The sequence below is a fragment of the Trichosurus vulpecula genome, chromosome 8, assembly GCF_011100635.1.
Source record: "Trichosurus vulpecula isolate mTriVul1 chromosome 8, mTriVul1.pri, whole genome shotgun sequence".
NCBI lineage: Eukaryota > Metazoa > Chordata > Mammalia > Diprotodontia > Phalangeridae > Trichosurus > Trichosurus vulpecula.
Genome location: NC_050580.1, coordinates 150,124,370 through 150,150,537, shown reverse-complemented (window position 1 = coordinate 150,150,537; position 26,168 = coordinate 150,124,370). Strand labels below are relative to the sequence as shown.

At 45.1% G+C, this 26,168-nt stretch overlaps 1 protein-coding gene across 1 annotated transcript in view; it reads left to right on the top strand.

Moving 5' to 3' along the window:
• The window catches only part of IGDCC4 (immunoglobulin superfamily DCC subclass member 4), a 43,101-nt gene extending 18,296 nt beyond the window's left edge, over positions 1 to 24,805 (top strand). Inside the window, exons 6-20 of the mRNA XM_036769625.1 lie at positions 5,780 to 5,935; positions 6,721 to 7,134; positions 8,029 to 8,193; positions 9,329 to 9,466; positions 10,262 to 10,432; positions 11,021 to 11,260; positions 11,605 to 11,706; positions 11,938 to 12,121; positions 12,840 to 12,967; positions 17,642 to 17,812; positions 18,218 to 18,355; positions 19,137 to 19,242; positions 21,266 to 21,497; positions 22,376 to 22,537; positions 23,595 to 24,805. Of these exons, the coding sequence (XP_036625520.1) occupies positions 5,780 to 5,935; positions 6,721 to 7,134; positions 8,029 to 8,193; positions 9,329 to 9,466; positions 10,262 to 10,432; positions 11,021 to 11,260; positions 11,605 to 11,706; positions 11,938 to 12,121; positions 12,840 to 12,967; positions 17,642 to 17,812; positions 18,218 to 18,355; positions 19,137 to 19,242; positions 21,266 to 21,497; positions 22,376 to 22,537; positions 23,595 to 24,059 (2,972 nt within the window). The 3' untranslated portion in view covers positions 24,060 to 24,805. The remainder of the gene's footprint in view (positions 1 to 5,779; positions 5,936 to 6,720; positions 7,135 to 8,028; positions 8,194 to 9,328; positions 9,467 to 10,261; positions 10,433 to 11,020; positions 11,261 to 11,604; positions 11,707 to 11,937; positions 12,122 to 12,839; positions 12,968 to 17,641; positions 17,813 to 18,217; positions 18,356 to 19,136; positions 19,243 to 21,265; positions 21,498 to 22,375; positions 22,538 to 23,594) is intronic.
• The last annotated feature ends 1,363 nt before the right edge of the window (positions 24,806 to 26,168 follow it).

Below are 26,168 nucleotides of genomic sequence, written 5' to 3'. Positions count from 1 at the left end.
CGTCAATTAATTAGTCAACTAGCATTTATTTAAATTTTGAGGATTCTTTTTTTAATGTACAAATATTTATTAAGTTTCTTTTACCACATAACAGGCACTGTGGTAGGTATGGGGGATACAAATGAAATAGTCCCTACCTTTAAGGAGCTTATATTCTATGGATGAGACAAGAAACATAAAAAAAAGTTTTATACATAAAACTATACATAAAATAAAGGAGGGAAAAGGTTCCCCAATGTGGAGGGTATGATGAAGACCTGCAGCCAGGTGGGAAATGATAAGCCAGCTGTACTGGAGAATCTAAGAAGAGCTCTCATAATGTCTGCCCTCCACACTCTCCAGTCAGAAGGAGTGTCAGTTGGGGAATGACTGAACAAGTTCTGGTATATGAATGTAATGGAATACTATTGTGCTATAAGAAATGATGAACAGGCAGACTTCAGAAAAACCTGGAAAGACTTACATGAACTGATGCTGAGTGAAGTGAGCAGAACCAGGAGAACATTGTACGTAGTAACAGCCACAGTGTGTGAGGACTGACTTTGATAGACTTAGCCCTTCTCAGCAATGCAGGGACCTAAAACAATTCCAAAGGACTCCTGATGGAAAATGCCATCCACATTCAGAAAAAGAAATATGGAGTCAATGAAGATCGAAGCAGACTATTTTCTTCTTTTGTTTTGTATTTTTTCTCATGGTTACTCCCATTCATTCTGATTCTTTTATACAGTATGACTAATGTGAAAATGTTTCATAGGAATGTATATGTAGAGCCTATATCAGATTGCATGCTGTCTTGGGGAAGGGGAGGGAAGAGAGGGGGAGAAAATTTAAAACTTATGGATGTGAAGGTTGAGAACTAAAAATAAATTAACTTTTAAAAAAAGAAGGAAAGAGGGATTGCTGGTCTGGCTTTGGGAGAACGGCTAACGAGGTATGAGTTTCAAAGTTAATCCCATCTTGCAAGACGAATTACTAGAGACAAAGATCAAATCAGGAGATCAGTTGGCTGGAAAAAGATGAGATAGCATCACTGGGCCACCAAATGCAGGAATAATTAAATCGTTACAATCTACACATAAAACTGTGTCCCACTCTTCCACCAATGCTTGTAGTGTCCATAGAGAAAAGTGAACACACACTTACAGAAACTTAGCAGGGAGGCACACAAGTGAGGCATACATACACATATTTTTAGGACAATTTCTTGACTGAAGGCCTGAATGTCCTTGGTGTCCTTAGGGAAAACTAGGTTGCACAGTGGATCGAGTGTTGATCCTGGAGTCAGGAAGACCTGAGTGAAAAGAACTAGCTGTGTAGATCCTAGGCAAGTTACATATCTCTTTCTGTCTCAGTTTCTCCAACTGTAAAAGTGGGTAAATAACAGCGCTACCTCAGAGTCATCACAAGCATCAAAGGAGATAATCTTCTAAAGCACTTAGCACAGTGCCTGTCATATAGTAGGTGCTGTATAAACGCTTCTTCCTTTTCCCTTCAGGAGAAATCTGTACCACCCAAAGCTCCTTCTCTGCTAGCTGCCCCCTTTCTGGTCCTCATTGCTCTCCCATTAGACAGATCTGTTCCTCTCCTGTTTTTGAACCGACGAGACGATGAAAAGCTCTTTTACTCACAAGCACCCCTGAAAAGGTGCAGAGAAAATTGCACATGATGTATAATGTATCCTAAAAGGATGCTGTGCTGTCTGTCCTCTCAGCCTTGTCAAGGCAGCTACAATGTTTCTTTCCCTCTCTGCTTTTTTCTCTCAGACCAGAGGGGGGCAGTAGAGAGCAACAAGGAACCTGTGAGAGGCTTCTGTCTCAAAGGATAAATGCCAGGTTCAGCTCGATTTCCTAGTATCTGATTGCTCCTCTTCCATCCTCATACTCAGCACCTACTGAGTTCTAACTGCTCTCCCGGGTGGTGCAGTGGATAGAGCACCGGGCCTGGAGTCAGGAAGAGTGAGTTCAACTCTAGCCTCTGATAGTTTAGTCTAGATGTCTAGCTCCATGACACTGGGCCAGTCACTTAAACTCTGTTTCATCATCTGTAAAATGAGGATAATGAGCATATGGTCAGTGCTATATAGAATGCTCATTGCCTTCCTTTCTCCTTTCCCCTCTCCTGCAGGGGAAATTCTGTTCAAATCAGAGCCTCCTGGTAGTGAATGATTTCTCTTTCTCTTGTAAAGCAAAACCTGAGACATCCAACTGTCTGTCAGTGGCAAAACCAGTGGTCCTTATCTGATTTTTCCAGTCTCCAGTTATTTGATTCCATGGTGGTCTTTTTGCTTACATTTGTCATGAATACTGTAAGGCCAGATCACCCAGTGTCCCCTTGTGACCCAACGTCCTTAGACATGTAATGGGGCACTTTCTTGCCTCCTTCATTTGCTTCTCCATGAAGCTCCTGGAAGTGCTTGTATCTAACTACAACTTTTTGGCTTCACTGAAGGTTCCAGTATTGCTTCTTTCAATCTGTGCCACCCTGAGCAATGGTTTAACTCCAGCAGACAATTCAACCAGCATTTATCAAGTGCCTGCAATGCTGGAAGCATTGTGCTGGGCCCTGGGGTTACAAAGACATATCCTATAAAATCCTTTCCCTTGAATTGATTTTTAAAAACATGTAAAATGTAGAACAGATTCTGGAATCTAGAAGAGCAGCAGTTAAATGAATATCTCTAGATGGTCTAAAAACTGTTGTTCCTAGTACTTTTGGTCCCCTTTTTGACCACTCTTCTGCTGTCATCACCACAGAAGTAAAAGGAAGCCATACTAGGGCCATTTTGCCCTTTTTGGGGCAGCTTCATGATCTTGATGATCTTTTCCACATGTGTCTAGGCAGGAACTCAGACAGTAGGTATGGTTTATCACTAAGACATACTTGGCATTGGAAAGAACACTTACCCTGGAATTAGAAGAGTTGGGTTCAAATCCCATTGTACCTCTGTCACTTATTATCTGTATGACCTTGGGCAAGTCACTACCTCTCTGGGCTTTGGTTACTTTATCTATAAAGTGAAGGGTTCGGATTACATAGCCTCTGAGGTCCCTTTCAACTCTAGCCTGTGAACCTTCCAGAGTTTATGCTACATTGGAATAACTTTCAAAAGCCCAAGATCAACTCACCACCATGATGGGACATCAGTGTAGGACTTCTGATACTTTCTAGCTGCTGATGGTGAGCAAGTCACTTTAACTCCCCTTAACCTTAGCTTTCTCATCTCTAAAATGGGAACCATTATATTCATACTACGTACCTCACAGGGTTCCTGTGTGAGGAAAGCACTCTGTAAATGGAAAGATCTCATTTGACATATGAAGAAAGAGATTAAATGGTTTGTTTCAGGTGATGGAGCTGGTTAGTGACAGAGTCAGCTCTAAAACCCAGATCCTGCTGACTCCCAGCCTTATATACTCTTCATTTGACCGGGTTCCCTCTCTAGACACATATGTGTAATTTCATGACATCACCTTGTTTTCTGGGATCTTGAGAAATATTTGCTTGGTATTTAAGTTGGGCTTTTATAGTGGCTCACAAATGTCCCTAAACACTATAAAATGAGATTAGGGGAGGGATGGACAGTAAGTGCCTGAGGACAGGAAGCATTTAAAATGCTTTCAATCTATTTCACACATATACATTTTAAAAATTAATTTATATGGAAATATGTTTTGCATGACTTCACATGTATAATTGATATATTGCTCGCCTTCTCAATAGGTGGGGGAGGGAGGAGGAAGAGATAGAATTTAAAACTCAAAATATTTAAAAGAAATCCAAAAAAGAAAATGAAAAATAATTTTATTAGAATCTTTTATTTTTACATCACCTTTGTTTCTGAATATGTTTCTCTCCTTTTCCTTACTCATTGAGTTATACCTTATAACAAAAAGTGAAAAACAATGAGCAAAAGAAGAAAAGGCAGTTTAGCAGAACTAACCAACAGATTGACCTAGTGGGATAGTAATGATAATAGTAGCTGGTATTTCTATAATTTCTTTAAAGTTCATAAAGCACTTTGCATAGGTTAACTTATTTGATCCTGTCAACCTGAAAGTTTGGTTAAAGGAGACAGACAAGCTAGGTGATATGTAAATCTATATTGTTTATTCCCTTAAAGCTAGCAGATACATACATGTATGGAGCCAGATGAAATTTGACTGTCTGAAGAAAAGAATGAAAAGGTTTAAATACATTCTTAGAATAGTCACAACTCAGCATGTCTGTGTTACTCAATTTTATGATCTCCATGTATGTTTAACCATGATACAAGAAAGGGTGCTTCTAAATTGAATAGATTGTAAATACAATAAGATAAGAGAGTTGGCAAGGGCCAATTGAAACCACAGCCCAGTGTTTCTGTGTTTAATTTACAATTAACATTGCTATAACATACTATGTGCCCATAAAAGAAGAAGTCACATTATTTAAGATAGTGGCTTGGGTTAAGGGTCTCATCCTTAATGGCCATAGACAGTTGGAAAAAATGCTCTTAAGTCAGCCCAATCTGGCCTTGTTGATGTAGGAAGAGGTATTCTTCAAGTTTACTCAGAGAACAAAGAGGTTGTTAGGTTCAGACTCTTCTTCTGGTTAATCAGTTCAGGCTCTTCCTCTGGTTAATCAGTTCAGGCTCTTCCTCTGGTTAATCAGTTCAGGCTCTTCCTCTGGTTAATCAGTTCAGGCTCTTCTGGTTAATCAGTTTGGGCTCTTCTTCTGGTTGATTATTAGTTCAGGCTCTGGCCCTTATTGAAGTTACTAAATTTATATTAAATGATTGTCAATCCTCATAACAATCCTATAATGCTACTATTATCCCCATTTTACAGATGAGGAAACTGAGGCACACACAGCCATTAAGTGTCTGAGGCAGGATTTAAATTCAAGTCTTCTTGATTCTAAGTCCAGTACTCTATCCACTATACTACCTAGTTGTCTCAGTATATGTACTATGCCACACCTATAGTCTCCCACCTCTGCAAAGAAGGGAAAGGAAGTACATTTTCTCATCTCTTCTTTGAAAACAAACTTGGTTATTAAAATAATATAACATTCAGTTTTGTTTTGTTCTATTCCTTTCCATTTACATTGTTATATATTTTCCTGAAACTGTTTATTTCACTTTGTATCAGTTCATAGAAATCTCCCCATGTTTCTCTGTTTCTATTCATTGTTTCTTAGAACAGTGGTGTCAAAATTAAAAAGAAACAGAGGCCACAAAGCATACATAAGGATCTTTTCAGGATGTATATTGACTTGAAAAACCACACCTTCCTATATTTTTTATTAATAAATCAATATATTAAAATCAGATAGGAACTACATTTTTATCTTGTTTGGGCCACTTTTCCCACAAAATGTAATATTTTGTTACATTCTATTCTAATTCTATTACTTTATTCTATTCTATTACTTTCATGTGTCACAATTGGTTTTCCCCTAGTTTGCCCCAATTTGATGGACATCTAGTTTGTTTCCCATTCTTACTACCATAGAAAGAATCACTGATACATGTGCATTTTTAAGGTTCCTAGTCCCCATGGTTATAGTTGTACCAGAAAAACCTTTAGTCTAATCCTGGCCTAAGACAGAGAAGAATGTGTCCCTAGCTAGTTTTCTGCATTCCGTTGTTGGGGAAGTGAAACTAGAACATGTGTCCACTTGACCAGACCATCTGAAGGACCTCTGAGAGGAGAGTTGGGGGAAGAGTTTCAGAAGAAGTCATTCCCACCCCAAACTCCTCCCCAGTGGACATCTCTCCTCTCCTTTCTACCTCCAGATGGGAAGCCAATCTCTACAGATGTCATCGTCCTTGGGCGCACCAACCTTTTGATCACACACACTCAGCCCCACCACTCTGGGGTCTATGTCTGCAGAGCCAACAAGCCCCGTACCCGCCATTTTGTCACAGCTGCTGCTGAACTCCGGGTGCTGGGTGAGGGTGGGACTGGTAGAGGGTGGGAGGCCAGAAAAGCTGGGGTGGACCTATGGTGGGAGCAATTAAAGAAAAGGGGATTTGTAGAGTAAGTGGTCTGGTATCGGACTACGAGAAGCCGGTAAGGAGGAAGGAAGTGGTGTGAGTTGAACTGGTATATGGAAGAATCTCAGGCAGGTAAACAGAATGGGTTTAGGGAAGATTTATGTAGAAAAAAGAGAATTTGGAACTGAAACTAAAATGAAATTGAATTTATAAAAAAAGAAAGATTGGGGTGGATGTTGCTATGACTGGGAGTGAATATCTGGAACAGAAATGATGGGGATTGGGGGCAATGAATGAGGGAAAGGGGATAGAGGAAGTCAGAAAAAGATGTCTTGGGAAGCAGTAGTTTGGGAGGTAAGGTGAAACTATAGAGTGAATTCTCTGAAATCTATTATCATCATTATTATTATTAAAACCTAAGATAGAAAAAGGAAAGAAATTACTTATTCTGGAGAAGGAGTGAATGGTGGGAGGAGGTATGATAGGGTGGAAAGCTACTGGGAAGTATCCTGGGAGGAATAAGGGAAATTGGATGAGTTAAGATTAGGAAGGGTGGGGGAGGAGTGTGGATAATAGGGAAAGGTAAGATATGGCCTGGAAGAAATAGGTTAGAGTGAGGCTGGGGAAATGACCTAGGGGGTAAACCAAGTCAGGATAGGGTGGGCTTGTGAGGAGAAGAGGTTGGGGGCTGAGCGAGGTGCCTGGCCTGAAGGGAGACAGTCAGTGTTTGTCCTTCCCAGCATCCCCCGTAATCTCCCAGGCCCCAGAGACCATCTCCCGTACAAGGGCAAGCACAGCACGTTTTGTGTGCCGGGCAGAGGGTGAACCAGCACCAACCCTGCACTGGCTACGGAACGGGGAACCGCTGCTATCCAACGGAAGGGTCAAGATCCAGGCTGGTGGAGGCAGCTTGGTCATCACACAGATTGGCCTGGAGGATGCTGGCTACTACCAGTGTGTGGCCAAGAACGGACTGGGGACAGCATGTGCCACGGCTCGCCTGGCTGTCATTGTCCGAGAGGGGCTTCCCAGTGCCCCCACCAGAGTGGCTGCCACTCCACTGACCAGCACCTCAGTCCTGGTGTCCTGGGAGCGACCAGAGCTGCACAGTGAGCAGATCATTGGCTTTTCTCTTCACTACCAGAAGGCACTGGGTATGTCCCTCTTGTAGTCCCCACCTAGGACACAATAAAGAGAAATTGAAAGATTTAGATTAAAGTCAGAAAGGATTGCCTTATGAGAAATGGGGGCTGGGGAGGGGGGAGATTGGGTCTAAGGATCTCTGGGGATTCATAAGTAGTATTGATACTCGCTTGGTGTTTGTCTTCCTCCCTCCCTTCCTCCTCTGGAGAAACCAATGAGAGGGAGTGGGGTTTGAGTGGCAGTGGAGATTATATATTGGGAGAAATTGCCTGATGCTGCAGGGGATAGGAGAGACTGAACCAGGGGTTACCAGGAGGCTTTGGCAGATCTTTTAGGACCAAAGATACCAGTCTTATCTGTGTGGGCTAAGAGAAGGGCAGTCCACCTGGGAAGCGAGGGGTTGGATTGTATGGTCTTTTAAAGGCTTTCAGAAATAGCTGTGCAGGGAGTTCTCTGGTTCTGACCTGAAAAGTAGTTGTTTTTAGAAATAGATTTTGTTTTGTTATAGGGAAATTTTGTGGTATTCTTAGAATCCTTATTAGAGCTCCCAGGGTGCCTTCCATCCTGACTCAACCTATTAATGGCAGTAAAAGGGATTTCAGTTAGACCCCAGGAAAAGGGTGTAAACACTAGGACAAGCAGCAGCTGAGGAAGGTCATGGATTTTCAGTTCCAGGAGACCATTAAAGGCAACATTCATTCTCCCCACCCCCCACCCCCTGTCTATTAGGAATGGTAGAATTATGGCTCTTTTTAGATGCAGAGCACTGACCTGAGTAACCTCCTCCAACTCTGGCCAGCATCCAGGGAAGTGTTCAGGTCTGAGGCTGAACTTGTGTCCACTTGCCTTTTGAGGATTTTTCGTGTCCTTTCTCCCTCCCTGTCTCACCTTCCCTAACCTCCCAGGCACAGACAATGTGGAGTACCAGTTTGCTGTCAACAATGACACTACAGAGATGCAGGTCCGAGACCTAGACCCAGACACCGACTATGAGTTCTACGTGGTGGCCTATTCCCAGCTGGGAGCTAGCCGCACCTCAGCCCCCGCCCTCGTCCATACCCCAGACGATGGTATGGCCACCGAGCCGCTGACCCTTGGGGGTTGAGTGGGGAGATGGGACCTGGCAGGGGAGAGGGGTCCAAGAGATGCCCTTAACCTCAAGAGCTTATCATAGTACTTCTTAAAACTTGTTTAAAACTTTTCCCTTGACAAAGTGTTTTTCTCTCTATCATCTCATGTGGTGAGTGAGTAAAGCAGGTGTGACTAATTCCACATGATAGAGGAGGAAACAGATCTAGGAAAGTGAAGTGACTCGTTCAAAGTCAGTCTGTTGGAGACAAAGTTGTTATTGGAACACCATTCGCCTGACTTTCAATCCGGGGCTCTTTCCCACCACGCCAACTCTCCTGGTTCCTCCTAAGCAGCTTTGAACCTGAGTCAGCCGTGAGCTGAGCAATTCTCCCAGAAACCAGGCTATAGAAGGCCAGAAATGTGCTCTCCAACAGGTGCTTCCTGAACCCCATTTCTCAGGTTTCTCAGGAGGACTGGGGACCCACCGACTTCCCTGATCTCTCCTACAATCATGGAAGACCCCTTCAGACTTTGGTGGTCTAAAGCAGACTTGTCAAAGTCTCTGGCTGCTGTCCCACAAAACTCTTAAGTGTGACTGAACCACATTAAAATGTAGTGGGGAAATATTTAACACAATGAGAATACAACATAGAGAATACTAACATACAGTTTTCCAAGTCAATGTACAATCCATCAGGTTCCTTATTTGTGGTTTAGTGGTCACATTTCTGTTTGAGTTTGGCGCCATTGATCCAGGATGTGGTTGTCCCATATGTCTCCCAAATCAGATTAAAATGTAGTTGGGAAATATTTAACAAAAAAATAAAATTTAACAAAATTAAAAAAATTAATGAATAACCAAGAAAATTCAGAGATAACATTTTATTTTTGAACTAAGGCAATATATAGCCCACAGGGATCCTTATGGATGGGTTTAGTGACTCACAGGTCTGAGTCTGACTCTGCTGGTATAGAGGCCTCAGGCCTCACCTCCTTCAGCTCTCTAGGTTTTCCCCAGGATGGCTTTTCTACTTATCCCATAGCACACTGTGACGTTGGACAGATTGCTTTATTTCTCTGGGCCCCTGTTTCCTTATCAGACTGATGAGCCTCGCACTAATCCTTGGTTCTCAGTCCCCAGCACTGCACCCCAGCTTTCTTTGTCAAGCACTACCCCCGGGGACATCCGAGTGACCTGGCTGCCTTTGCCACCCTCTCTGAGCAATGGGAAAGTTGTCAAATATAAGATTGACTACTGCACATTAAGAGAAGGTGAGTGTAAGGCAGGGGTCCATTCAGGCCCCTGGCTCTGCCCTGGCCTGGTTGAAGAAGAGGATTAACACTGGATAGGAGGGTTATTGGTGCAGGGAGTAGCATGGCATATGGGATACCCTGCAGGGTAGAATTGGGCAGGTTAGTGAGAGTCACTTGTAGCAGAAGAAATTGGAAAAAGAATGATATAGGGTCATGTGGGAGAGGGAGAAAGGGAAGGGTAGGCTGGGGGAAACAGAGAGAAGGGGGAGTGGAGTAAGTTAAGGTAGGGCTGAGGAGATGACCTCTGTAGGTACATTGAATGGGAAAATGAATGAACGAGCATTTACTAAGCCCCAGTGGAGATACTGGATAAGGTCAAGTGCTAGGATGAGTGGGGTTTAGGGCCACCTCTAAGTTAAGAGATTCTGCCCCTGGGGTTTGGGGGTGGTGTAGACAGCAGGATGAAAATGGAAGCTTGAGGCTTCCCACCTCCCTGTCTTTTCCCCTTAGCCCCACTATGCCCTGGCTCTGAAGTGATAGGTAGTCCCAGGTGATGTTGTGGGGGTGGGGAGGTATCTTCCTATACCCTGGCTTGGTGGATTTCATTGAGGACCTCCACCTCGGAAGGGGAAGGCAGTATGGAGCAGTGACGCCTCTCCAGGTCAGGCAAACCTGGGTATATGCTCTTGAACTTGCAAACAATGTTCAAGGGCCTAGGGCATCCAGGGCTGAGTAACTGGGAGCCCAAGTGAGGGTCTAGTGTCAGGATCCCAAAGCTGTTGCTAACTCAAATCCTTTTTCTGCCTTTAACAGAACAAGTTTTTTCCACTGAGGTCTCTGGGAATGAGACACAGCTTATGTTATACTCATTGCAACCCAACAAGGTGTACAGGGTGCGCATCGCCGCGGGCACCAGCGCAGGCTACGGGGCCCCCTCCCAATGGACACAGCACCGAACGCCCAATACAGAAAACCAGACTCACAGTATGGAGAGTGGAGGGATGTGCTGGGGGAGCGGGGGCATAGAGGGAGGGGAATGTATGTATGTATGGGCACAAGACCATATAGTGTGTTTGTAGATGTGTCTACATATTGCAGGGTGGGTGGTTTTTTATGTATTGTGAGGATGTATATGGTTATGTATGTGAGAATGTATGTGTTTATGTCAGAGAGAATTTTCATATATGGTGTGATGTGTATTCTTATCAAAGTGTGAGTATACCCAGAAAAGGTCATCCCTCTAATAGGAGTTTGGGGGCCAGAGCAGATGAGCAGTCTATAGAAATTTGACTATATTTTTAGCCTTGCCTCTCAAATGGATTTGGAGGTGAGCACTGTGTTTAACTGGGGAGAAGGTAGCCCCCAGAGAGCCAGGAACAGGGAATTCATGTAAATGTTCGTTGGAATGAGCATCTGAGACTCATTAAATGCTTTTCTTCTTACCCCAACCTTTGTTTCTTCCTCCATCTCCTCTAAACCTTCAATTCCCTCCCTTTTGTTCTCCTACCATTTCTGAATCCATTTTCCTGATTCATCTAATCCCTCCCCTCCTCATCCCATCACTGCCCGTAGTCCCCTTTGCTCCCTCAGATTTGAAGGTCAGGGCAAGGATGGAAAGCTTGGTGGTGACGTGGCAGCCGCCCCCTCACCCTATCCAGATCTCAGGCTACAAGCTGTACTGGAGGGAAGTGGGAGCTGAGGAGACAAGTGAAGAGAGGTCTTCTGGCAGTGGGAGTCGTGGAGACCAGGTCTGGGACGTGGGGCCTGTCAGGCTCAAGAAAAAAGTGAAGCAGTATGAGTTAACTCAGCTAGGTGAGGAAGGAATGGGCAGGGAGGGTCGGAGCCCCTGGACCTTTAAGGGAGGGAAACTTACACATTCCTCCCTTTGTGCCCCATCCCCAAATGCTCAACCTAAGGGGTCCATGAATCTGGGGAGTGGAATTCAGGGACGTTCCCAGGTCAGTGATACCAGAAGTGAAGGGTCAGAATCTCCCAACTAGTGAGGGGTGGGTGGGTGGGTGGAGTTCAGAATTTGGGGTCTTTGATCATAGAAGTCTTGGAGATCAAGTTGGGTCAGTGAACGTGGGGATCAGGAGTCAAGATCTGTGGGTCAGGGATCAGGGTCTCTGTTCAGTGATCCCCTGTGACTTCTCCAGCACCTGGACGACTGTATGAAGTGAAGCTTGTTGCATTCAACAAGCATGAAGATGGCTATGCAGCTGTGTGGAAGGGCAAGACAGAGAGGGCACCTGCAGCAGGTAAGAGCTTGGTTGGGTATTGGAGGTCAGATCCCCTCTTTCTGTTTTCACCACTTTAGCACCAGAGTCATCAAGCTAGTCTGATAGAATGGGAATTGAGACCCAAATATCTGGATTCCCAGTCCAGTGTGTTTCCCTTGAACATCTAGAGTAGTTAGGAGAAGTCTACAAGGCCTACCCTCTTGGACTGAACTCTTCATTCTTCTCTACTCCGTGCTTCCTCTCCAATAGATCCACCAGTCCAGAAGAGCCCACCTCTGCCCCCGGCCCATGTACATGCAGAGTCCAACAGCTCCACATCCATCTGGCTGCGGTGGAAGAAGCCAGACTTCACCACAGTCAAAATTGTCAACTACACAGTTCGCTTCAGCCCTTGGGGGCTCAGGAATGCCTCCCTGGTCACTTACTATACCAGGTAAGGGAACAGAGAGCATGCATATGGGGAAGGAGACCCAGGGAGTGATGGGCAGGGAGATGTGGGATGAGGGATTCAGGAACTCATCACTGCTTCCTCACTTCACCAGAGGATGGTCAGGGACTATACCCAGGGCCATCATTGCCTTTAGAACAGTGAATCTGTAGGAAAAAGAAAAGGGTATGACATCGGAATTAAACCCCCAAAGGACAGATCCCTCCTGTACTTAGTACTTGAGCACATGTTACAGAACAGACAGTGTCTTCATCCTCATAGGAGCTCCCAGTCTGTTGAGGTTGATGTGATATCTGCCCTTAGGGAACTCCTACCTCATAGGGAAGGGGACAGGATATACATACACCCACATATGGTGATGACAAAACTTACGTTGAGAGAGGATAGGTCAGGCGTTGTATTGTTTGGGTATAAAATGGGCTGGGTTAACCTATTAAGTGTGCCTGGAGGAGGTAGCTTAGAGTTGAAATTTCAAGTTAGAAAATGAATACAAATTTAAATGTATCCAGGGACCCTACCACTGGTTTGATGGGAGTAAGGCACCTTTGTGCCAAAGCTGAGTGCTTTTAGAAATCTCTACCTATCAGCCCCACCTCAAAGAGGAGAGTAGGGAACTGGTGGGACAGGCCCCAGCAATGGGGAACATTAGGAAAGGGAGGGCAGGGGTCAGACTCAGTGCTCAATTGAGTTCTTGCCTTGACAGCTCTGGCGAAGACATTCTCATTGGGGGGCTGAAGCCATTTACCAAATACGAGTTTGCAGTCCAGTCCCATGGTGTGGGCGTGGATGGCCCATTTGGTTCTGTCGTGGAACGTTCTACTCTGCCTGACAGTGAGTGACTCTGGCCTCCCCCATCCCCTTCACTCTCACCATGCTCCTAGTCTCCTTTCAGGGCCTGACTCAGCTGCCTTGAGATTCTTTATGATGATGATTTTATGGTGTAGTGGGAAGAGTTCACCTGCCTTGGAGTCAGGAGTTCTAACCCTAGCTTGCCCACTTACTAGTTTATCTAATTCAACTTTGGAAAATCTCTTACTCTCCCCAAGCCTCACTCTTACCACCTGTAAAATGGGAGTGATAATCTGCCTCACAAGGCTGTTAGGAGAGTCCAATAGGAAGAGGGGACAGATGAGTTTTTGTAAATGATTTCTGCAGCCACAGTCGACTGTAAGGTGAAAAAGATACAGTTTCCTGGTGTGTTTACTATTTGTAGATTTTTTTTTAAATTTGACCTAAAGAATAAAGCAGTGGCTCTTCCTCCAATAGGTCTTTGCCTGTACAAGACTTCACCAATATATTAAGATCATACAAGATTCCTTGACAGATGTAAACACAAGAATTGTTTTGTTCAGTGGATTCTTTGATTATTAACATACAAGAGGACCTGAAACTGAGATATATATATATTTTTAATTGAATTAAATAAACATTTATTAAGTGCCTACTATGTGCCAGGCACTGTGCTGAGTAATGGGGATACAAATATGAAAAAGACAGTCCTCACCTTCAAGAGACTTACAGTGAAATGGGGAAGACAACACACAAAAAGTTACTGAAAAGTCGGGGGGTGGGGCATGGTGTGGTGTTATGGAGGAGAAGGACCAAGGGATATCTGGTAGGTGCATGTTGTTCTGTGGATGTGGTGTTGATGGAGAATGGAGTTACCTGGGAGGTTGTGAGCCCTCTATTAAGGAAGGCTTATGCTGGTCAAAGGTATTCGCCATTGTTGTGGAAGAGATCCATCATAGACTACAAGTTGAAGAAAATTTTTTTGTGCACAGAGAAGTCTCCTAGATGCCTCCCTTTGTGCATAACATCCTATCAAGATTTGGAACATTACAGAGACTTCCTGGATGAGATCTATAACCACTCAAAAGAGTTTGGCCTAAGCATCCACACAGGAAAAACCAAATGGATGAAGATGTTTATTGTTCAGATTATGACATGCATTTAGACAAATAGAGTGCTTCTATCATATATACACTTGGACAAGATATGTATATATGTGGCATATAGCATAAATGGATAATGAGTTGGGGCTCAAATCAAGTGACAGTGGAAGAGCAGGCTGAATTGCCTTTGAGAAATTGCAGAACTCCTTTAATGACCCCAAACTTCTCCCAGAAACAAAGGTCCATCTATTTAGTACTGATAGTCTAATAGTCTATTTTTCTAAATGACTTCAAGTCATGGAACACATCAACCTCCAAAGAATTAAAAATGACGATCACTCAGAGGGCAGTAGAAAGACACATGGTAGGTGGGATCTAGCTATAACATACAAGAAATAAGGAACTTTGAAGAACTAGAGAAAGATGTCATTGGGGAAATATATGATGGAAAAAAGTGAGCTGGACATGTGGTAAGAGCAGGATATTGTGTGTGTGTGTGCCACTAGTATCTGTACACCATCAAGAGAAATTGAAGCAGGCTCCTAGGACAATGGGTGGGCCCTTCTCAGTGAACTCATTAGAAGACATGGGCAAGAATTGCATAGGATAGGCAGGGATGGATGGGTTTGCTCTCTACATTAATAGAGGAAAGATCCAAGTTCAGGTGATCACAAATATGAGTCTTCTTCCAGAAATGCCAATTTGTCTGTGGAGCCTAGAACATCACCATACCTGAAGAATAAAAATGGTGGATGACCAGAAGGTCGATAGAGAGACAAATGGTAGATTTAAGTGGCTTCAGCGTATTTTCAGTAGTGAGACTTGAACGCTAAAAGTAATATGAAATATATCCTGTGATCAGAAAACAAAGTGGGCCAGTCATTTATCAAGGGTGAGGAATAACAAACGGACAGTCCAAGTGCTACATTGGTGCCTAGGAAATATTAAAAAGGACCTAGAGGAATACATCATGGTGTGGTAGAAAGAACGGTAGATTTGGAGGTGAGAACTTGGATTCAAATCCCAACTCTTCCTTTTACTGCCTGTTGACCTCAAGCAACTCATTTAACTTCTCCGGTCTCCAATTTCCTCATCTATAAAATGAGGGAGCTGAAATACATCAATTCTAAGAACCCATCAAGCTATGTTCTACTTCTTTGCATGATCTACTGCCCACATATTGGGTACATTCCCTGTGGAGAAGTATGGAAATATACCAATCAACAAGCATGTCTTATGAGCTTACTATGTGCCACACACTATATTTGGTGCTAGGACTACAGATACAAATTTGAGACAGTCCCACTCTCAAGGAATTTTATTCTGCTGGAAGAATACACCATGGATATTGATAAGTAAATATAGGATGTATGCAAAATGCAGTGACACAGAGTGGGGTACTAACAACTGGAGGAACCAGAAAAGGAACCTCTTCTAGAAAATGGTGCATGAGCCAAGCCTTGAAGGGACCTAAGAGTCAGAAGTGTGGAGAGAGCATTGCTGCTATGGCGGATAGTCTATGCAAAGATGTGGAGGCTGGAGTTGAGAGTTGTCCATGGGGACCAGCAAGGAGGCCATTTTGACTAGAGCAATGGTTGATCCTGGGACTCTTTTACACTCCAAAAAAAATTCTTGAGGACCCCCCCCCCAAAGAGCTTTGGTTTATGTGGGTTATATCTATCAATGTTTATCATCTCAGATATTTAAATGTCTTAGTATTATATTGGTCTCCTGGACCCCTTGAACTATCTCCTGGTCTCAGGGAACCCAGAAGTCTCCAGAGCACACTCTGAGAAACAGTACAGGTTGTGTGAGGGGGAGCCATGTGGAATCAGCATGGAAAGATAGGCTAGAACCAGAGTGTGAAAGGCTTTAAATACCAAACAAAGGGGTTTGTATTTTATCTTAAAGAGGAAAGGAAGCCACGGGAGCTTCTTGAGCCAGAAAATGATCTGGTCAGACTTGTGCTTTAAGACTATCAGTTCCACCTGTGTGGAGGCTGGATTGGAAAAGAGAGAGAGGGGGGACCAATATAGGTAGGGGAAAACACCAGCTCAGTTATGATCTGTCCCATCATACCCCTTGGACCAGTTAGAGCCCTGAAACACTGAATGAAAATAGAACCCTACACAAACATTAGAAAAGGGAACAAGCATTTATTAAGCACCTACTATGTGCCAGGCACTGTACAAATATTTTATTTGATCCTTACAACAACCCTGGGAGGCAGGTTCTTATTTTACAGTTGAGGAAATGGAGGCAAATAGAAGTTAAGTGACTTTTCCAGGGTCACACAGCTTGGAAGCATCTGAGGCCAGATATGAACTCAGGTCTTCCTGACTCCACTATACCATCCGACTGCCTCTGCTATTAGAGGCTGTGGTGATGCTGGTGGTAATAATGGTGTGTGTCCATATCTGAGGCTTCACTGGTCTTTGGAATTCTCTCTATCAGGGCAGATTGAGAATTCAGCTGTGACATAGGCTTAAGGAGTTTCCTGAAACTGAAAAATGAAGCACCTTGTTCAGTGCTGGCACAGGTCAAGACCACTGAATTTGAACCTGGGCCTTCCCCTCTCCAACCACTACACTACACTGCTCTCATGACAATGATAATCCTAACTCATCTGTCACATTTGTACTTTCTATAGGACCTGCTCAGAAAGTCCTTTAATGGCTTTTAAACTTCTAAATGTTATTAACAGGCTGATGACATGACAGAATCAATCTATAAAATGGCATTTGAAGGCAAGTTGAATTTTCTTAGGACCACTGATAGGGACTGGACCCAAGCTTTTATTGTATACAGAACTCCCAGATGAGGAAAGTCCCTCCACTAATGCAAGCTGGCCACCTTCTCTGTAACATATAGTCTTAAAAGAGTTGCCCAGAGCAGTAAAAGGTGAAGTGATTTGTCCATCAAGTATATATCAGTGGGAGGACTTGAACCCAGATTTTCTTGACTTTGAGGCCAGCTCCCTGTCCACTATACCAAGCTGCCTGCTTCTCGTGCTCAGCTGATATGGGCCTCAAATCTGCTGAATGGAGCATCCAGAAGTCAGTTGGTTTGTTGATCACTGGATAGGAAACAAGTTTTACTGTGTACTATTGTGTGATTTGGTTATCCAAACCAATAAATTTGAATCTCATGTTATATACAGAGTCCCTCTATTATGCCTGCACTTTTAGGTTAAATTTCCATTATTTGGAAAGTGCGGAAGGACTTTATGGAAACTCTCTGCTTTCCAAAGTACTTTGACAGACATGATCCTTATTGGAACTTTGTGAGACTGTTATCATCCCTGTTTTACAGATGGGAAAACTGAGACCCAGGGAAGTGAATCTAGAGATTACCCAGTAAGTTAGTGGCAGAGCCAGGACTAGAAAGAACTCGAGCTACCTAACTCCAGACCGATACTATTTCCACCGTAATACACCATCTGTCCCTGTACCCTTGTCTCTTGTCCCACATTATGATGCCTCTGTCCCGTTGCCTCTTCCCATCTAGTAGGTTCTCAGCATCCCTCTCTACTTCCTTCAATGCTACGCCTCCTTCAATGTTTAAGCCTTAGTTACTGTGCCCCTGACTGTTTTCCCCTTCTAACTTTACACAGGGCCCTCAACCCCTCCTTCTGACCTTCGCCTAAGCCCTCTCACCCCATCTACAGTTCGACTGCGCTGGTGTCCGCCGGTGGAACCCAATGGGGTGATCGTGGAGTATCTGATCCTTTACAGCTCCAACCACTCCAAGCCTGACCACCTGTGGACTCTGCTCACCACAGATGGTGAGTGTGGCTGGGGCCTCCCAGCCCATAGAGTCTTCTCTGGCAGCTGCAAGCTGTCCTCTCTCTTCCATCTTCCTCCGTGACAGGCCCGGATGGCGATTCATCTTTAGGGGGTAACTCTCCAGCTCGTTCCAGAACTTGGGAAATTCTTTCAGCTGTTTAACCAAATCTTTTCTTCTTGTTGTTGACTTACTTAGGAGCAAGATGCTGGTGGGGGGCTAGTTTGAACACCTAGTGAAACAGGGGCAGAGAGGCTGCCTGTCCTCCTTGGCCAGGAGGTTGGCTGGTGGGGGTGTGACAGGGATGGGGAGAAGTAGCAGAGCTCTTCAGGAGGCTTCTTTCCATGACCATTCCCATTCACCACCAGCCAACATTGCTTCCTCTGCTTTCCGTGCTCTCCCCTAGGAAACATCTTTAGTGCTGAGGTCCATGGGCTGGAAAGTGATACTAGGTATTTCTTCAAGATGGGGGCGCGGACAGAGGTGGGACCGGGGCCATTCTCTGGTCTGCAGGATGTGCTCACTCTGCAGGAGAAACTTTCAGGTATGGGTTGGGGATGGGGTGAGGAGAGAACACATATCAGAGGGCTTTAGAGTAAATGGGGAGGGGCATCCAGGAGGAACCTGAGACATATGTCATTCAGGAACTAGTTCTGAAATCACAGAAGACTTGAACAAGTGACATGCTCCTCTCCCCTGGCCCAGAGGTCATTTCACTTAGTCTCCTATGTTGAGACAAGACTAACCCTGAGTCATTTTAGGCAGTTGCCCTTCTGGTTTGATGAATAGGTTATTTGGGTTGAGAGACCTGTTTCAGTCTGGAGGCTTTTTGATTCAGGAGATCTGTTTGGTAGGAAAGCTAATTCTAATTGAGGGTCTGATTTGGTGGTGGGGTCTGGGGACTAACTTAGTTTGGGACCCTGCATTGGTGGGAAGACAGATTTCATTAGGAGGCCATTTGTTGGGGGGGGTGGGATGTAGGAGGCTATTAGCTTCATTAGGAGACTAGTTTGGTTTGGCGGGCAAGGGGAGGGCAGTTGTTTCACTGGGAGGTTGATTTAGAATATTTTCCAGAAATGGCATCTTCTGGATGTCCAGTACATGCCAAAAGTCCTGTGACAGGCAAGGGCTGGGTTAAGGACCCTTTCAACATAACCTGTTTGACATGTTGCCAAAAATCAGTGTTGCCCATGTTTATATGTTAAGGATATGTTCTGGGTCTTCCCATGGGAGGTATAAGGACCCTCAGGATATCTTAAATACCCGGAACTGTCTACAGCCCATGCTACTCTGATTGTCCACAGTCTCTCTCTCCCGTCTTCCAGATGTTCTGGACGTGCACTCAGTCACAGGCATCATTGTAGGTGTCTGCCTGGGCCTCCTCTGCCTCCTCGCCTGCATGTGTGCTGGCCTCCGAAACAACTCCCACAGGTGAGAAGATGAGATAGGGAATGAGGAGTATAAATCAGAGGTTCCTCAGCCTTTCTCCTCCTCCTCAACTCCTTGTCCTCCTCCTCCTCCTCCTCCTCCTCCTTAAAACATAACCCTGAACAGTGGCAGTCAGTCAACAAGCACATATTAAGTGCTTACTGTGTGCCAGGCATTGTGCTAAGCTCTGGGGATACAAAAACCTGCAAAAAAAACTGTTCCACCCTCAAGGTGCTTGTATTCTAATGGGGGGGAATGGAAGTAGCTTCCACAAAAGGTTTAGATAACTCCTGGATGGGAGCTTGGGGATAGATACCCTTAAAAATAAGAATTCCCTTATAAAAGGAATAGTATATTTGGACTTAACTTTTGAAATGAGGTCAAGGAGTGAAACCATGGCCTTCCTCCATATGGTCCTCAGACACCCCCATCCAAGATGAGACACTGGGCTGGGGGAACCATTAGCAATGATTATCAAATGGAAGATAGAGTTTGGAAGCATCCACTATTTCTTTTAAGGGCCTGTCCCAGAGTCTCTTTGGTCATACTCCCCATCCATCTTCCTTGTCACTGGTTCACTGGTTCCAGGGTCATCTCCAGTCATCCTGATTTATATCTGGCCACTGGACCCAGATAGGAGAGAGTAAGGCTGGTGACTTTGCACAGCGCCCCCTTACTTAAATCCAATTCACTTGCAAGTCATGGCATCACCACTCTGATGTCATCATAGTCCTCTTTGAGAACCAAGAACAAGCGACAACAACAAGAAGCACTGGTTCCTTCTAGGTTCCTTACCCTACACCTTGTTTTGTTGGAAAGGATCTCAATGACACGCTGACATCACTCTCCCTAGGATACAACTGACAAAAGCTGACAAAAGAAGCTTTCTCTCTTCCCCTTTGTCCTCTCTATCATCTTGGACCAGCATTTAGGGAAAAGATTAGGAAAAGAGAAGGAGCTAGGGGAAATAGGAAAAGCTGATGTTACATGTATCCAAGTTGAATAATTTCCTTAGATACAAAGTTGCCTAGTAAAAGACAGCCATGGCTAGCCCTTCCCCTTTCTACCGTTCTGGGTCAATGAGATATTTGCCCCCAGCCAGTGGGGATCGGCAGGAAGAAGAACCAGCTCTTCCTTCTGTCCAGTTTTTGGGTTTAACCTGAAATCAGGGGAATGGGAATCAAGTTAAAGGCATCTCCTTTTTTAAATTTATATTTTTCCTTTAATAAATTTATTTTTTTTAATTTTGAGTTCCAAATTCTCTTCCTGCCTCTGGTCCTTCCCACACCCATTTAGAAGGCAAGCAGCATGATATCAATTATACACATGAAATCATGCAAAGCATATTTTCATATTAGTAAGGTATCTTCTTTATCCAAGACAGACTCTACCACTTCCTCCTCTACCATCCCTTACCTCACCCCAGCCTGGGTTCAGAAGAGAGGGCTTTTCCAGGATAGGTGGGAAAGGGACAATGGCCCCCATGTGGAGATGCCATCCATTCACCCAGGCTGGGTTAGGTAGAATCATAAATTTAGACCTGGAAGGGCCTTAGAGGTCACTGAGTTCACTTTACAGATGAAGAAATTGAGGTTAAGAGAGGTTAAATGACTTGCCCAGGGTCACACAGATAGTATCTAAGGCAGGATTCAAACCCAGGTCCTCTTGACCCACATCCATCACTCTATCTACTACTCCACAATGGCAAAATCTGGTCTTTGTCTTTGGACCTATCCAGGTATTGGGACAATGATTTCCTGCTTCAGATGTGACTTAGAATAGATAATTGCTGAGGATTCTTCCAATTGAGAAATTTTTGTTTCTTCTTGGAAATGAAATAAAAACAGATTGGGAATTCTTGGCCAGGGGATATATCATAGTTCATTCAGGAACCGCTTCAGGGATTTAGGATCCATTTGCTCATACTCCAATGCCCATGGCTTCTGGATTTTTTCAAGATTCCTCCCCTACCCCAAGCACACCCCCTTGTTCTTTTGCCTTTTTCTCCAACTCTTCTCCCCTACAGGGAATCGCTCCCTGGCCTGGCCTCTCCCACTGCGGAGAACCCTCGACTTTACTCCCGTGCCCAGCTGGGTCCACCTGGTCCACCTGCTGCCCATGAGCTTGAGTCCCTTGTTTGTCCTCATCCTCGGCTCCAGGATGGATCCCTCTCTCCTTTCCCAGACCTCGATGAGGGAGCTGAAGTGCACAGCCTCATGGGTGGTGGTGTTGAAGGTCGAGGCCACACCAAGAGAAAGGTATCATTGTGGGAGCCTTGTCCACAAGAGCCCCAGGCTGACCATATCCCTACAGTTTGGTGGCTTCCTCAGACTGCTCCCTCATGTCATTTCTCTCCTAGGACACCAGGGGGTGGCAAAGTATAGCATGTGCCAAGTGATCATTTCTATTTCCTCTGGGCCAGATGTCAATGCAGGAAGAGAGAGCAGATGGGCCACCATCCCTCTGGCAGATTTGGCCAATTTGGTTCTCACGGAGGGGGAGGCCTCCATTATAGGCACCATGGGTAACCCTTAGAGATCAAGAGCCCCACTCCAAAAAGCTGGGATGACCTCCAAGGTCAATCCCCCTCCTCCCCAGTAGACTCAGCTTCCCTTGCTGGTCCTTCCTTCTACTCTACCCACTTCACTCCCCTGCAGACAGTGAGAACGTCTGACATGGGATCAATGGTAAATGGCATAAACTTGAGTAGGAATGTAATGTTCTAGATCCTGATCATTTGTCCAAACTTCCTCCCTTCCCCCACACTCAGCGATTCGCTTACCATGCCCCCACCTCCACTTCACACTCTGGAGATTTAACCAGATGCCTTTCCCAATGTAAAACAGATCCCTTTCCTCTCCTGTCCTGTCCCCCTCACACACAGACATTGACCCCTGCCCTAAGGTCTCTCCCAGTAGAGCCATTCCCAACATCTTTCCCATCAGGGAAGAGCCAGTCAGCTCGATCTAGTTTTTATCTTCTCTATCTTAAGGCCTGTGCAAAAGGATATCATTCGCCTATAAATTCCACCTTTCAGCCTCCCTCACACACTGCCTCTATGCACTCCATCTCTCCCCCGTGGCAGAATCTAGCTTTGACTTTAAACACTGACCACTCTTTTACACTTTGCCTGCAGGTCACATGGGCTCAGTCTGGAGGGCTGAGCTGGTCAGGAACCTGGGCTGGATGTGGGACACCTCAGACAGATGCTAACCCTGCTCTGACCCAAGCCCTGTTGCCCCCAGCTGGAGCAGGGCAGACCCTGCTACTTCAGGCCCTGATGTATGATGCCATGATGGTTAGTGTGTATGGAGAAATGGAAGTGTTGAGGGTTTGAGCCAACATTTGGTGGGTGGGAACAGCTCTCCTCAGGTATCACCCATTAACTCTTCTTTGGGATAAAAAGGTGTCTTATTATCTAAACCTGTTATCTAGAAGTACATGGGGTTCATGAATTACCTAGAGATTCCAGGAGTCTTCCCCTAGAAATGAATATGTTGGTGGAGAAAGGTTGGATATATAAGCAATGATTCTGAAAGATTTGGATTTCATTTGGGGACCTCTCTGTACCACTTTCCTCCAACCTAGGTTGGAGGTCAGTGTCTTATAAAGGCCTCCACACTGGCCTCAAAACTCTATGGGAATGTTTGAGACCTTATATTCTCAGACCCACCCATTGTAATTCTGGAGCTCCCCTGACTTATGGGGATTGGGATGACTGGACATTCATCTCCTAACCTTACCTGCTTGATGTGTGTCAGAATAATTCTTATTTATACAGCACATTCAGATTATAATGAGAAGGCAGAGTGGAGTAATAGAGTCAGAGGACCTGAATTTGAATCTGTATTCTGCTCTTTAGCACCTATGTAACCTTGATCAAGTGACTAAATCTTTCTGGGCTTCAGTTTTTTTATCCGAGAAAAGGGAAAATTGGATTAGATGATCCTTAAGTCCCCTAGAACCAATGATCCTCAAAAGACAATGAACTTTCCTCACAATTTTGTAAGATAGGTTATTATCCTTAGTTTACAGATGGGGAAACTTGAGTCTCAGAGAGGTTATATCATTTGGCCTTGGTTACATAGCTACTAGCATTGGATCTGTGACTGAAGCCTAATATTCTTTCCACTACAGTGAACTGCCTTTCCATGTGTAGTGATTTCTGTGTATCCCTCAGGGTCTGGTGGTTACTCTGGGTCCCCCTTCCCTGTGTAATGGTCATTCATTGTCCCTCCCCAAAATCTGGGGCATGACAACCATTTTATTATCCCTCCACTCCAAGATGTGGTGGTCCTTCTGTGTTCTTCTCAGCATGTTCACTTTTTATATTTTGTGTTCTTTGTCCCTACCAGAGCGATGGCAAAAAGAAACCTCTTTCATCCTGCAGAAACCAAGTGGAGGCTGATGTCATTGTCCACTCTGACTTCTCAGCATTCGAAGGGCATCATGATCCTGAGCTCTATGGCCCAGAGCCTAGGGACCCCACACCCCCTGGGTCTCCAGCCTCCTCCTCCCATATCAGTGAGCTGGGGCTGGAAACAGACTGGTCAAGTAGAGACCTGGGAGGAGGTGAGCTAGAAGCCGCAAGGCCAGACAGACAGACTCACCAGCCAGAGGCAGCTAGTGTCCAAGACCTCTGCAATGGCTTTCCTCAGCATGGAGACGCCCTGGAGAAAACAGCCACTGAGTACCCCGACAGCTATAGGAGTGGGCAGCTGATAAACGGATCCCCAACCCTTTCTGGACAACTAGATGGCCTTCAGGGCAGTTCCTCCGGCCTCCACTCATCCACTACAACCCAAAGTCTATGGCCCTGATTGGCAAAGCTTGGCACCCATTTGACCTGGACCATGTGAAACAACATTTGCATTTGTGCATATGTATGTGTACCTCCTCACTAAGCCATGTGGAGACCTGCCTGGGGCCCCTTGGGAGGAGCCTGTGGGTGCCCTGGAGTAATTAGATCCCACACCCTAGGAGTCTGCTCTTCCCAAAGTGCCTCACTTCTTTTAGGCAGTCACACCTTCCTGCCCCTTTAAGATCTAATCTCCTTTCCACATTATCATACGTGTGCTTCTGCAGACCCATGCACACACGTGGATGCACACATTTGGTTATGGGTTGGGAGGAAGGGTGTTGTGTTTATTGGGGAATCATGGGCATCTTCTGCTGTTGGCTTTGCTCAGTGCTTATGAGAATGAGGAGTAAGTGGGTTAGTAGATACTATCCTTTCTGGGACACTCTCCAGGAGCACCTCCTGTTGCTGTGGCCTGCCAACCTTTCCATGACTCCACATCTTTTATTACACACTCTGAGAGTGTCTCTAACACCCTGTCTTAGCAAGACAGTGCCACCCCTAGACTGCCTCCCTCTCTGGCTGGGGGTAGGCAGCTCCAAGTAGGTTCAGGTGCCTAACATTCTAGGTGCATCTCCTTCCCACCACCCATTTTCCTGCTGTGTGCGCAAGTGACTCTGAGTCCTCTCTGAACGACTTTGTTTTATTTTATTTTGAGCAAAGCCTGGTTTTATAGCCACTTGCTAGTCTCTCCCCCTCATGTCCTGCCTCCCTCCTTCCCCTTGAAATCTTTCCCTCCTCTCTCCTTTCCCTTTTTTCTTTTTTTTCTCCTGCATCTATCTATCTTGATCATCCTCTGTCTCTCAATCTCCCTATGTCCCCCTGTCCTGTCTCTTTCCTGTCTCTATGTTACTCCCTCTTCTTATTTCCCTCTCCCTGTCTCCTTTCCCTCATCCCCATTCTCCCTCAGACTTCCCCGCTTGTCCTGTCTTTCTTTTCCTCTTCTCCATTCTCTGCCCTGTGCGCATTTCCCCCCTAACACTTCTGTCTCTTGTCTTCTTCCCTGTAAATGCCTTCCATCTCTCCCTAGATGTTGCTCTCTCTTTCCTGTCCTATCTTTCTCTACCCCTAAACTGTCCCTCCACATTTCTCTCCTGCTTTTCCTACTCTCCCACTTTCTTTTTCCTCTTTGCTCCCCCTGTCCTATGTATCTCCCCCATTCTATATTTCTCTTCCCCCCTTTCCCCCCCTCTCTCCCTCTTTACTTCTCGTCTCTCACCTCCTCCTTCCCCCTCTTCTCCCTCTCTCATCTCTCACCTCCATTCTCCCTCTCTCATCTCTCTCACATCCTCTTCTAGTCTATTCTTTTCATCTTTTCCCTGTCCTTATTACCATCTCCCCTTTTCACTTCTCTTGTGGTTGGTTTTACATTTCCCTCCTCACAACAGGACTACCTCACATCTGTTTCAGAGGCATAAGTGATTCCCCTGCCCCATTCATCTGCAACTGGTTCTTGTACCACCTTTCTGTAAAGATGCAACTGTGCCCACTGCAGTGACTTAAAAAAAAACCATAGCCCATTTGCCTGTCAGATGCCCGTATGAGAGGCTCACAGTTCTCTGTGAAGCATCAACCTCCCTCCTCCACCCTGACCTTGGACACAGATGGATTAATTCAGTTCATCCAAAAGATTTGGGGGGGTTTTGGTTTTAAATCTGGGGCAGTAGTGTCATAGTCTAAATTGGATGTTCACATGGTCACATTCACCTAGATAATCAATTTTCTCTTTGATTTAACCTGCCAGTAGAGCAGGCTGTGAGAAAAGATTGGGGTGGGGAAAAGATTTCCTTTCCAGAGCAATAACTAAAGAGTGGGCATACCCCAGCTCCCAAGACCCAAAAAAGTCCAGAGTGCAGCTACCACAGGTTTGGGGCTAACCCTGGCCAATTCCCCTGTTGAAGGATTCCACTGTTGAACCTTGACCTGATTCTAGGCCCAGACACCAGACAGATCAGGTTAAGTAGCAGTACTCCTGTGGAGCACTGAGCTTTCCCAGACTTCTTTTTAAGGCTCTGCCCTCATAGACAGGAGCCCTAAAGAGGGAGTCATCTATCCCCATCTTCCCACTCCC